At 31.5% G+C, this 13,138-nt stretch overlaps 1 protein-coding gene across 6 annotated transcripts in view; it reads right to left on the bottom strand.

Annotated features, from left to right (window-relative positions):
• Nucleotides 1–2,303: 2,303 nt before the first annotated feature.
• RBM26 (RNA binding motif protein 26) overlaps nucleotides 2,304–13,138 on the bottom strand; it is a 77,427-nt gene continuing 66,592 nt past the window's right edge. For all 6 annotated transcript variants that reach the window (XM_044913536.1, XM_021697953.2, XM_044913535.1 and 3 more), the window contains 3 exons: nucleotides 12,932–13,018; nucleotides 4,713–4,826; nucleotides 2,304–3,055 (listed from right to left, as the gene is read on the bottom strand). In XM_044913536.1, coding sequence (XP_044769471.1) covers nucleotides 2,966–3,055; nucleotides 4,713–4,826; nucleotides 12,932–13,018 — 291 coding nt within the window. In that variant the 3' untranslated portion in view covers nucleotides 2,304–2,965. The remainder of the gene's footprint in view (nucleotides 3,056–4,712; nucleotides 4,827–12,931; nucleotides 13,019–13,138) is intronic.

Below are 13,138 nucleotides of genomic sequence, written 5' to 3'. Positions count from 1 at the left end.
CTGCAACATTTAATACTCCAAATTATTCATTTCTTACTTAATTGCTGTGGAAATTCCATTAAGACTACACGTATATTCCTCCATCAGTATTTGTAACCCCACTATTGCAATACCTAACTGTTCAACTGTTTAGCAAAATGGTCTCAACAACGGAGAAGACCTTTAGGAGAGATTTTTGAAAAATTGATAAGAATTAACAAGGGATGTAATTGTCACTCCATTATTGGAGATTTATATATGCATTCATTCATTAATTCATCCAACAAACATCTGAGTGCCCACTATGAGCCAGGTTTTGTGATAATCACTAGAGATAAAAAGATGAATAAGACATGGTCCCCTTCCTAGAGGAGCTTGTAATTTAGTGGGGAAGACAGACATATAAACCAGATAAATTATATTACAACATAAGTACTATAACAGAGATATGAACAAAGTGCTGTTTAGAAGGGAGGGTAAAGGTATGAACTGGCTAATGACCAAGAAGTCTACCAATTCTGTGCAAGAACTACCACATTTACTGCAAACACAATCTCATGCTCAATCAATAATTAAGAAGGAGTAGCAATGTAGAGTTTAAAAAAAAAAAAAAAAGTTGGCACCGAAATCAGAATGCCTGCACTCAAATCTAGTCCTTTCACTCACTAGCTGTGACTTTGGGCAAGTCACTCCATCTCTATTACCCTAAGTTTCCTTATCTGTAAAATGGGAATTAGCAACTACTTCAAAGGGATACCTTAAGTTTTAAAGCAGAACACATGGAAGTACATGCAGAGTACTAGTATTTATAAGCATATTCATTAATTTCAAAAATCCAATAGCAACCAAGTACTAATATTTATAGTTAAAATCATCTTAATGATAATAAAAATGTAACTGTGAACCTAATGGAATGTCTGTAATATTTAATCCTCATTCTTTGGGACAAAATAGAAACACACTTGTTTTCTGATTCATTCAAAGCGACATGGTTTAAAACATTTTAATTTTAGGTTACTAGAGAATTTAAGACTAGGGAAACTGATAAGCTATTTATGGATTTAAATAAGTAGGAGGTAATTTCAGTTACATTATAAGGGAATTTTACAATAATTTTTAAAAATCAGGCTAAAATTTACTAGTAAAATTATAAAGCCAAAAATCAGCATGGAGATTTAACTGGCCTTTGAAAGATTTTCTTTCTTTATAATACCTGTTTGGTGTAAAGAGAAGAAACGTGAGCCTCTGCCAATTTGGCACCTTTCACGACTACTAAAAAGAAAAGAAAACAAACTTACCTAATGAATCAGAATAGCACATAGTCAACATACAAGAGACTACATAAAAATATATCACAGATCTAAGTAAAGAAGTTTTTGAGTAAAGTCACTTTTGACAAAAGAAATCAATTTTGAAATTTTAAATATTAATACATGTACCAATTGCAAGCCAAAACATTCCTATGAGATAGTATTACCATCAAGAACATATATACAATTTTAACCCTAAGTGCGGGAGGAAAAATTAAAAGAGGAACAGAATCCATTAGTTACCCCACTGACAGAGGATTATGGTGTTGGAATTACAGTTTGTGACTGTGAGGACCTCAGTATGGTAAGAAAGTGATTTTTTTTAATGTGACATTGAATATAATCACTGTAATCTCAGGAGGGGCAGAAACACTTGCAACTGAAATGATGAATTTTGAAAGATAAATATGTAATCTCCCACCCCCTCATTCTACAAAGAATGCATTTATTTCCTGAAACTGCTGTATCAACTTTCAACGATCACGTTCATTTGCCAGAGAAATCCACTTAAAAATCACAATACTGTTGCAAATGTCAAAGATTTTTATACAAGTATAGGAAATGCACACTTAAAATATCAGACTGGAACACTTACCAAACAGTGTTTTCCTAAAGTAGTATCTATAGTACATTTCTTTATTCATACATCTTCAAATGGTCAAGTTTTCTTTCATATATCCAAAATGTAATGTGATGTTTTCTTATTCACCAAATGTTAGCTCTACTTGAAGTCTGGTTCCAAACTAATCAGCCTGCTTTTAAATTTTAAGACATCTGTTGAAAATTTATAGGATCAAACCAAACTGAAGTGGTATAAATTTTTAACATTGGATTGTACATTATTGTAAAGGTACCAGTAACCATTATTAATAAGTTAGTGATTATAGCTCCTTTTGTGATAATTGGGGGGAAGGGTAGATCACCATCTGGAATGGTCTATTTATTTTAATTTTTTTTTTCTTTTCTTTTTTCTTTTTTAAAATCAAGGAACATTGTCTTGGCCTTTGTGGGTTTTTTTTTTTTTTTTTGTCATTGCCTTTTTTTTTTCTTTTCTTTTCAAGAGACCATTCCACTTTATTTTTAACATCTGAATGCATAAGGACTCAAATGCAAAGCAGTCATACACCGTTATCATTAAAACCCATATGGTAAAATACATACACAAGTCCAACAAAAGGCTAATACATAGTAAAGCCTAAGCATACTACTATGTAATATTATGAATACATAACTTGGAGACTTTAGTTAGAGTACTATGTTATCTATTCATTTTTGAAAACATTCATTAAGATTTTAAATGCAAATTCATTCCTTATTTGGAGTAAAACAAAATCCTCTAAGTTGTAACAAGTATTGGTCGTAAGTTTTTAGACCTATTCTTTAAATTACAAAGAACCCAAAGAATTCCGTAATGTTCAGTAGAAGTATGTAATAAAAACATTGCATATGTTTCTAGTGTGATGTCTTTAGCAATTGTTTACTGAAATAAAATGCAAACATCAATCTTTCAAAATACAGGATCAGAAGGTAGTTTTCTTCTCTTTTGTCTATTTGTGAAATCCATCTTCATCACATTTTACCAAAAAATTGTTTTTACAAATATGTAAAAGTACATTAGATAATACTAATGAAACACAGGTAGAGTTCTAGCATATGCAGATCAATGATCAGTCAAATCATCTTCTCCAAGAACGAGATTCATTGTCCTCTTCTTCTTCATCATCATCTTGAAGTAATGAGTCATCCACCAAAGACTCTTCCTGAAACTTTAGGTTAAAATGCATTTAGGAATTTACCCAAAAAAAAAGAAAAGAAAAAAGGTGACACTTTTAAATACTGATTTCTCTCAACAGAGGCGAATACAAATGGTATTTCTATAGCTACAATATTCAAGAACAAAGAAAAGCAAACTTTATCCACTCAATGGCTTCTCTACAGTATCTATTGCTTATATCAAACAGGCACTAAAACAATATCCAAGGAAGCCCTTGTACATGCCATTTCTCCTGCCTCACTTGATCAAATTATGCCATCTTCTACACCTGCAGAACAGTGCGCAATACCTTTAGTGCTTAAAAAAAGAAAACATCAATTTAAGTCTTCTCTGACTTACCCTGTCTAACCCTGGACACTAAATCAACCAATAACTTGTAGAAATGTCTATCAAGATTTATAGATTTATATTTCTTTCTGCTATATGTAACAAACATTTCTTTTATAGCATTCCTTGCTTTTCCCCATTCCCTTCATAAAAGCTTCTCAGACTGCTTTTCAAACTTTTCAAAATACCTAATACCAGGAGCTCTCCTGCTTTTCTCCCCATTCAATTCAAACTCATGGAAGGACAAAGGTATAATCTAAAACATAAAATGACAAATCATGTATATGAGTTTCAAAATACACATTTTATTCTTGCATTTGACTATGGATATGTATAACAGCCTCGAATGCTCTTCAAACAAAATGAAGTGCCATTACGAAAATCTAACAAAGGTAAAACATGGAATCATTGTTTCCCCACCTTACCTTTATTTATTAACCTCAACTTTTTCCTACAGCTTATTTCATGATCAAACAAAATAGAGTTATTTTTATGTTTATGATTTCAAAGGGCTCTCCCACTTCATTGTTCTTTATGGTCACACCTCTCAGCCATCATACTAATTGCTGTACCCAAGAAAAATGGACTGTTCCACACCTATTCCTCTTCCACACCTAAAATGCCTCTCTCAACTCTATTCCCATTCCCAGCTCTTGGTTATGGAAAGCTTTTTTTATCACTTAGGGTTCAGCTCCACTGTCACCACCTTCTTCAAGATTCTTCTGGACAGAAATAATTACTCCTTCCCCTGGGTTCCCACAGCGTATTGTTCAAATCTTTATTGAGCGTATCACTCTGCCTTTCATTATAATTAGTTTCTTATGTGTCATCGTCACCACCCCCCTTTCCAGATTATAAGCTCCTTGATGATAGGGACCGTGTCTTATTCATTTTTGTGCCTATCACAGTATCTACCATATAGCAGGCATTCATTCTAATGAACTAAAACAGTATGAATTAAAATAAAGGAAACCTGAAATGTTAATAAAGCAAATGAGTAGGATATATTCTCTAAAATTTAAAATATTACAAGATTTCCTGTGGATAAAAATCTAAAGAATAATTACTGTTTTCTAAAAGTAAATGAAAGCTGAATATATATAAGATTTTCTTTCTTTTTTTCTTTCTTTTTTTGGATTAGCAATCCATAGTTCTCATTAATCCAGAAAATTTAAAGTTGTCTGCATTTATCTGACATCCCCTGCCTGGAATATGGCTCAGGAATAAAAGTTTTATGTTAAAATCACAGCCATAAAATCACATTTCATATAAAAATGTGAACATTTAAGGGCCAAAACGAATTAAAAAAAAAACAAACATACTTCCTCTTCATCAGGTTCAACTTCTTCTGTTTCAACAGCTGAAATATTAGTTATTGGTTTATTCCATGCCAGTTTTAGATCCTGCCCTTTGAAACGAGCTCCATGAACTGCAGCCTAAAACAATTAAGAACATTAGAATGTAGAACATTAATAATTTCTGAAGAAAAAAATGAAATGTTATAGTACCTAATATTTAAATTAGTAAAACGAAAGTGAAGACACCTATCTATTTATATTTTGTGGTTATTTTGTCATTTACTATTTATTATTACAATTTATAATTTACTTTTAATGGTTATTTACTTCTAAAATCAGCTTTGTGGAGGAAATACTTTTAAAAAGAAAACAAGAACACTTTCTCATGCTTGAGCAGAGCTATTATATGAATGGCCAGCATCTGACTATAACTATGTCTACATGTTTACAATACAATGATAATGGCTATTCGAGGTAACAATCTCAAGGCAATTCAAGATCCTGGCTGTAGGTTCTGAATTGAAGTCCAAATTAGGATCAACAGGCTAAATGTATTTTATTGCATTTTAATTCTTGTTAATTTATGAATGACATATATAGTAACTACAAACTGGAAATATAAAAATAATTTTGCATGTGAAAGGTATCACATTATTTTAAAATTACATCAGGAGTTTAAAGTATCACATTGTATTTAAATATACGATGTTTGACATATCAACTCTTACGAAATATTAAGTATTTCCATGAAGAAAAAACCCCTGAATGTTTCTATTGAAACTAACATACTTCCTACAAAGCTTTCAGAACTGCATAAAAGTTAAACTTAGTATTTGCTAAATTAAATGGCTGGTTAGGAAATCGTGCATTCAAATTAAAGTAACATGAACTGATATAAATCAATGTTAGCAACATACCAGAATAACTCATAGTCACAAAAGATTTATAGCACAACCTCAAAGTATAGCATAATGTGAAATCTAGAAACAATTACATGTTCAATGACACCTGACCATGAGTTGTGTGAATATTAAAGTCTCCAGGTATAAATTTTAAATCTGCACATATAAATCTATGATAAATTTAAGAGATTTCATGCCTATTAAAATGCAGTTCAGGAGTTTTTAGTCCATGGACTCATCACAGTGTCATGTAACTAAAAAATTTTTTAAGTACTTATATATGATATTTAAGTTTAAAAACAACTTGTACTTTTTTAAAGCCAGAACTATTACATAAAAATATATTACTATAAGGAATTCAAGTGTCATACCAAATATCTACTTATAAAGCTCATCTTTTCATCCAGTTAAAAAAGGCCAAAAATTTTACTGACATTTTGTATAATAAGTTCTTGACAAACATTTCTGATGACCAAATACTGTAAATCTCTATATTTAGCACATATATCTTCAAATTTATAAGGTGAGTCTACAACCCTCGCAAGTTTTTATTTTAACATTTTACAGGATGATTTTCAAAGCTAGATATATTTAACATTTTATGAACATTCTCCATTAGAAATTTTTGACTATTTGGCTGTATAAATTTGAGATAACTGAGTTCTTGCTTTTTAAATATACAAATTTATTTTAGGTAATTTGCAACATAAAATCTTTAAAGTTTAAAAAACCAATACAATCCATCCATTTTATTTTTTAAAAAATTCAAAAATTTCAGGTTACATAATGTAAAATATCATAATCCATGATTGTCCCATCCTGAAGAGATAACCACTATCCTATGAAGAATTTGGGAAAAAAATCTTGCAACACATTAAAAAAAGTCCTATGCACATAGTAAGAGGGTTTGTGTATATACATATGTAGGATATGTACATGGGAACATACTTTACTGGTCTGTACACCTTCTTTCTTATATTATTAATCCAATTATTTCACAGACCCTTTCCATAGCCATACCAACAGATTTTTCACTTTTCTTGAATGGCTATTTATATACACACACACCCACACCAAATATATTTAAACTAATTTCTTGAGTGGAACTTTGTCCTATTTGTTTGGCAAACTATTCTTTTGTCAACTAGATCTTGATTTTGTTTACAGTGCATGTTTTTATTGAAGGGAAAGGGGTTGCTGCTGTTCTTTTTGTCATAAGTAAGTTTACATTTTCATGTACTGTAATTTATCAGTGTTTACCTTCATGGCTTCCAGATTGTGCCAGTCCTTTAAAAAGCCCCCTCCACACTAAGATTACTTTTAGGAATCCCCTAGCTTTTTACTAGTCATATGTATTGAAAAAAGAAAAAAACTTTTATGCCCCCTTATTTTGATACCAAAAATAAAGGCATAATGTATAATTTTTTCCTAACAGTTGTCCTAACATTATTTACAGATTAGTCAATTTAAATTTCCTGATTTAAAGAAAGTATCTCCTTGTAATCCTCTACAATTCTTTTATATATTTAGGTCTTTTTCTGAACTCTATTTTGTTTTATTATCTATCCATACCATTACTATATTAATTCTTTATTTCATAATGAATTTGGTATCACTATTCATTCTTTTCAGAATATTCTCGGTTATTCTGACATTATTTTATCCTTATGACCTCTGGAATTTTTTGGCCAAGTCCAGTATCATACTGTCTTACTACTGCTTAACAGTATAATATCAACTAGATCAATGCTTTTCAATACTGTGGCAGTTGCTTCAAGAGTTCTGCAACCATTTTATTAAAATGTACATTAAAAAATGAACTTTGTAACTACTTATAAAATGTTAATAAAAACATCATGTTTAAATGTATTCTACAGGATGCTTATTTGAGCAAGGTGGTAGTGGTTATAAAGGTGGAAGTGGGGCTAAATGTAAAATTATACAAAATAAGAAAGGAAAGTGGGGGAAATAACTTCAAAAGAAGATAAAATTAACTTTGCTCATCTTAATGAAAACAGCTGATAATCTAAATGAAAAACTACCAAAGTACCAAAGTAAAGCCAGAAAGAAAAAAATATACAGGGACGCCTGGGTGGCTCAGTTGGTTGAGCATTTGCCTTCGGCTCAGGTCATGAACCCAGAGTCCTGGAATCGAGTCCCTCATCCATCGGGCTCCTTGTTCAGCGGGGAGCCTGCTTCTCCCTCTGCCTGCCGCTCCCCCTGCTTGTGTTCACTCTCTCTGACAATTAAATAAAATCTTTAAAAGAAAAAAATATAAACAAATCCTTTCTACAGAAAAGAAAAAGATACATGGTCAAAAATCAGTAGACCCTGATATTTTCACAGATAAATTCTATTAAACATTTAAGAAAATATACCTCCAATGCTACTTAAAATTAACTCAGAGCACAAAAGATGGAAAACTTTTCAATTACTTTTTATAAAGCCAGGTAATATTGATACCTGATGAAAATATTATCCCCCCAACAAAATCTACAAACCAATCTTACTTCTGAAGACTGAATTAAAGCTACAAACAAATACAAGAATAAAATCGGGGTGCCTGGGTGGCTCAGTCATTAAGCGTCTGCCTTCGGCTCAGGTCATGGTCCTAGGGTCCTGGGATCGAGCCCCACGTCATCGGGCTCCCTGCTCAGCGGGAAGCCTGCTTCTCCCTCCCCCTCTGCCTACTGCTCTGCCTACGTGTGCTCTCTGTCAAATAAATAGATAGAATCTTTAAAAAAAAAAACCTTGTCATTTGCAACAACATGATGAATCTGGAGGGTTATTATGCTAAGTGAAATAAGTCAGAGAATAACAAATACCGTATGATTTCACTTATATGTAGAATCTAAAAAACAAAACAAATAAACACTCTTAAATACAGAGAACAGACTGGCGGTTGCCAGAGAGGAGATGGATTGGGGAATGGGCAAAATACCTAAAGGGGATTAAGAGGTACAAACTTCAGTTAAAAAATAAGTCACATGGATGAAGAATATAAGAAATATAATCAATAATATTGTAATAATGTTGTATGGTGACAGATGGTGACTACACTTATCATGGTGAGAACTCAGTAATGTAGAGAACGGTCAAATCACTATGCTGTACACCTGAAACTAATATAACATTGTATGTCAACTATACGTCAATAAATTTTTTAAAGTAAAAATAAATGAAAAAAAAAAAGGAACAGACTTCAGACTTCAGGGATTTATCAAAGAAAAATACAATACAGTGGGGAATCTGTACTAGAAGCAAATAGTTCAATCTCAGGAAACAATATAAATAGATGAGGGAACAAAACCCCTCATATTTCTATAAATACACAAAAGTGATGATGAAATCCATTTCTGACCAAACTCAAAAATCTCTACAGCTTTCAAAAAACAGGAATTATTTGTATTCTACCTTAATCTAAAAAGCCAGCATCATATATAATACTAAAATTATTAGAAATTTTTTCATTCATTTATTATTTTCATTCATTTCACAACGAAGACAATGAATGACATTTCATGAGTAAAGACACAATTACTACTACTGTTATTTAACATTTTTCTAAAGGTACTAACAAGTAACAGAAAGTGAGAAGTTATAAACATTAAAGATGGATATGATTACCTGAAAAACCCAGGACAACAAAATTAAAAATCTATCAAAAGATAATCTGGTAAGATGGCAGCTACATATTTAATAAAAACAGACAAATAGTTTTTCTACATACAATCAAGAGAAAATACAGTGGAAAAAAGACCTCATTTAAAGTAATTAGAAGTTAAATGACTGGGGGAAAACTAATATATTTATTTATATATTTATATACTTATTTATATAAAGAAATTATACATGTTATATATATTTTACATGTTATATACTACTATATTATGTTTACATTGTATATTATATATTATGCAATCCGCAACATATGTACATGACCTATATCGATTTTATATATATGTGTATATATATGTAAATTTACATATATATATATATAAAGAAAACCTCTAAATGCTCTTAGAGAATAAAGGGTTGAAATACAATGATGTTCTAAAGGAATATTTGTATCATAAGATGTTAATTCTCCCATAATGTATTCATTTTAGAACCTGGTATGTTTATTCTAAAGCTTACATAGAAAATAAACATATAAAATCTACCAGGAAGATGCTAAAAATGAATAATAGCTGGGCATAATAAGAGGGAATCCAAACAAGAGCCCTGACAAACTATTAAAATATGAAGTTTAGCTTAATTAAAGCCATGCGGAAGAGGCACATGGAAAGAAAACTGATCAATGGAAGAGAACAAATCCCGAACATGCCCCAATAAACATGGAAAATTTTTACATACTAAGGGTATTTCACCTAAGTCTGGGAAACTAGCTTTTACTCAATGAAATCAAGTAGGCTCCCTATTTCACACCTTACACCAAATAAAATTCATATGAATTTTCATTAAAATGTTTAGAACTTATGAGCTAATTTTCTAGAAAAAAAATTCTGAAGAAAAAAAATCAGAATAGAACTCAGCAAGATAGTAGACAAATGACATTAACAGTTGACAGAAAGAGAAATAAAGAGCATTTAAACAAATATGAAAGTATTCAATTTTAATAAGAGTAAAGTGTATTAAAGCTGAAATGAGTTGCTATTTTTACCAAAATAAAATTGATACCATACTGCGGCTTATGTACCCATGTTATTTTACATAAGCAAACCACTATGCAGAGTACACACTATGGCAAGCGTGTGGGGAAAAAGCACTCTCATACATCTTTGGTGGGTAAGCAAATGTGGTACAACCTATATGGGGAGGGGGGGAATGAAGGGAGCAATTTCAGAACTATCCATCAAAAATTTAAATGCATATATCCTTTCATCCAGCAATAATGTATCAAGAATATATCTTGTAGTCATATTTACATATGTACACAGAGAAATATGCATCAAAATATTCACTGCTGCACTGTAAAAGAATAAAAACAATTTAAAGGCCATCAACATGGTTGGTTAAATTTGGTACATCCATATGGGGAAAACTTCTCACTTTTCAGTCATATATGAATGTCTCAAGTACCTTATCTTGTACTTTCACTTTGAAATTTACTGTGCCATCTATTGATTGCAGAAAATACAGAGACATTCATTCGCTCATCTAGGACAACGGTTCAGAAAATAAGAACAAAGAAATATTTGGAAATAAACATTAGAAAAGGTTGATAATTTTCTTTTCTTGGGAAGGCCTATCATTTATCTTGAGTTTATAATCTCTTACATTTTCAGTGTTAAAATTTTCTTTATTTTATAAAACGATGGTAAGCGTACATGAAATCTGTTTTTAAGCATTCTTCCTTAACAAAATTAAAAACTGGCGCCTCTATGTCAAACACACTGATTTTTAAATTACCAAACTTCAATGGTCCCTGAAATCCAGAAGTCTGAAAACCACTGCTTTAGCCTATATCCTGCTTGGAGAAGATAAGCTTCAACTTAATTTTCTACTCTTTTCTACAATAGAAGGTTACAAAATTTTAAGAATTTTTTTGGCTTAAGGAAATGATTATGGATTAACAACTTCTATAATTTAATTCCAAATGTTTATCATAGCAATGGTAGTTCTTCCTTTCAGGCTATTAAGTAATTCCAACTAAATTTGTATTTACTCTGAAAAGATAGTTCTTATTAGATCTAACTTATTTTGTCACTTCTTCAACCTCCATATAATTCAGTGTTTTAAAGTCTTTGTCATACATTAACCCAGTCTTTTGAATTGATTGCTATTCATTTGGAAAATATATGCATTGTATAAATATATATATATGGACATATATACACATCTGAGGTGGAAAAAGCAACACCCAAGAAAGAAGGTATATGTCAATAAATTTTCCAAAAGCCAAACTTTCAAAAATTATTTCAGAGGTAAAAGGTTTTTTTCTCTCAGCTACATAAGTAAGAAGTTCTAACAAACTTTTAACCATTTGTACAATGACAACGACCACTGTTTCATGACTACTGCCTAGAAAATAGAACATAAAGAGACTTACTCAAGCTACCTAACATTACACTAAAAATTGTCACTGAAGCCCCCAATTAAAGGAAGCTTATTCTTAACTTACACTCAATAATACCTTTGAGAAAAAACTTGATCAAAGATCTATTTTTTAATGTAACATGTATACATACAAGTTTATGAGTTTTAAACTCCCATCAACATTTTTTACTCTCAAAAAGGATCTTTAAAGTGAAAGATTACCCAAAAGTAGATTTAAAAAAACAAAACTCTAAGACCAGGAACTCCTATTCTATAAAACCATCCACCTCCTACACTGCTAATCTTGACACTAGTTATTACAAGGCCCCAGCTGAACACTTACTGAGACTTTTCAGACCCACAGTCTTTTACTGGTTACAATGCTCCAAGAGCAACTCCTACCAGGCTAGGTACCATTGTGTTATCAGGAAGTATTCACTACAAAGAGGATAAACCAATTTAGAAAGTTTTTTAAAACTTTAGACCACAATCCACTTAAAACTTCTGAAAAGCATACTACTCTCTTCCATTCACATTAGGTTAACTGTTTGGAACTCTTACTGCATTTTTCCAAGGACAAGATGGTACATCTATTTCTCTACAATCCTGAAGAAAGAACACACAGGGCTAAAAATGTTCCTATCAATCTCCCATACTTCATACCCATTTTCCTGTTTAATCTTTTAAACCCAGATGAAAGACAAGGTTGCATATACTCATTCTTTGTAAAGACAATTCAAGATACATGGTTTAAGACAACTATATTAAAAGGACCCTAAAAGCTAGAGCAGTGTTATCATGCCTTGGGCAAAAAGTTACAGAGGCTTAGTTGGGGATATGCTGAGCTAGGGACACATTAGAGTTCGGCCTACTGGGACTAGGAAGTAGCATATGAGGGATGCTTTAGAAGATCCACCATCAGGATTATATCTCAGCTTCTACCTTATCTCTCATCACTCTTTCTGCCAAAGCAGACTTTGTTCTGGGCCAGCTGAGAAAAAGGACAATGGAAAGTCGGGTGGCCCTACCCCCTGTGAAAGAGAAAGGAATGAGAACTGCTAGTGTCTCAAGACAATACAACTTAATATTCAACTTGGTGACTATTCTAATTACATCATGTTATAAGTAGAATTGCCTAACTGCTCATTCTTTGTGGCCATGAATTACTTCACATAATCCATCTACTGTTGAAGTGTAGTTATTTAGTAAGTTAAAAAAATTTCTTTTATATTAAGACTTAAAAGCAATACTTATAAAACATTTAAATCTGAATTTTCAAGAAATTAGATTTCTAATACTTACTGCTTCAGCTTCTGCTCTTGTCTTGAATGTAATTACTGCATGAAGTGAAGAGTCATCAATCTGACAATCTTCAATTTCACCATATTGCTTTAAATTAAAAAGAAGTATTTCCTCCAAATAAATATTTTGAAACATCCAAAATCCTAATGGCTTTTAAAATACCCATAAATGTAACCCAGAATATATAACAATTCATGGTGATTAACA

Source organism: Neomonachus schauinslandi, chromosome 3, assembly GCF_002201575.2.
Source record: "Neomonachus schauinslandi chromosome 3, ASM220157v2, whole genome shotgun sequence".
NCBI classification, from domain to species: domain Eukaryota; kingdom Metazoa; phylum Chordata; class Mammalia; order Carnivora; family Phocidae; genus Neomonachus; species Neomonachus schauinslandi.
The sequence above is the reverse complement of the archived record's forward strand: the minus strand, read 5'-3'. Positions and strand labels throughout refer to the sequence as shown.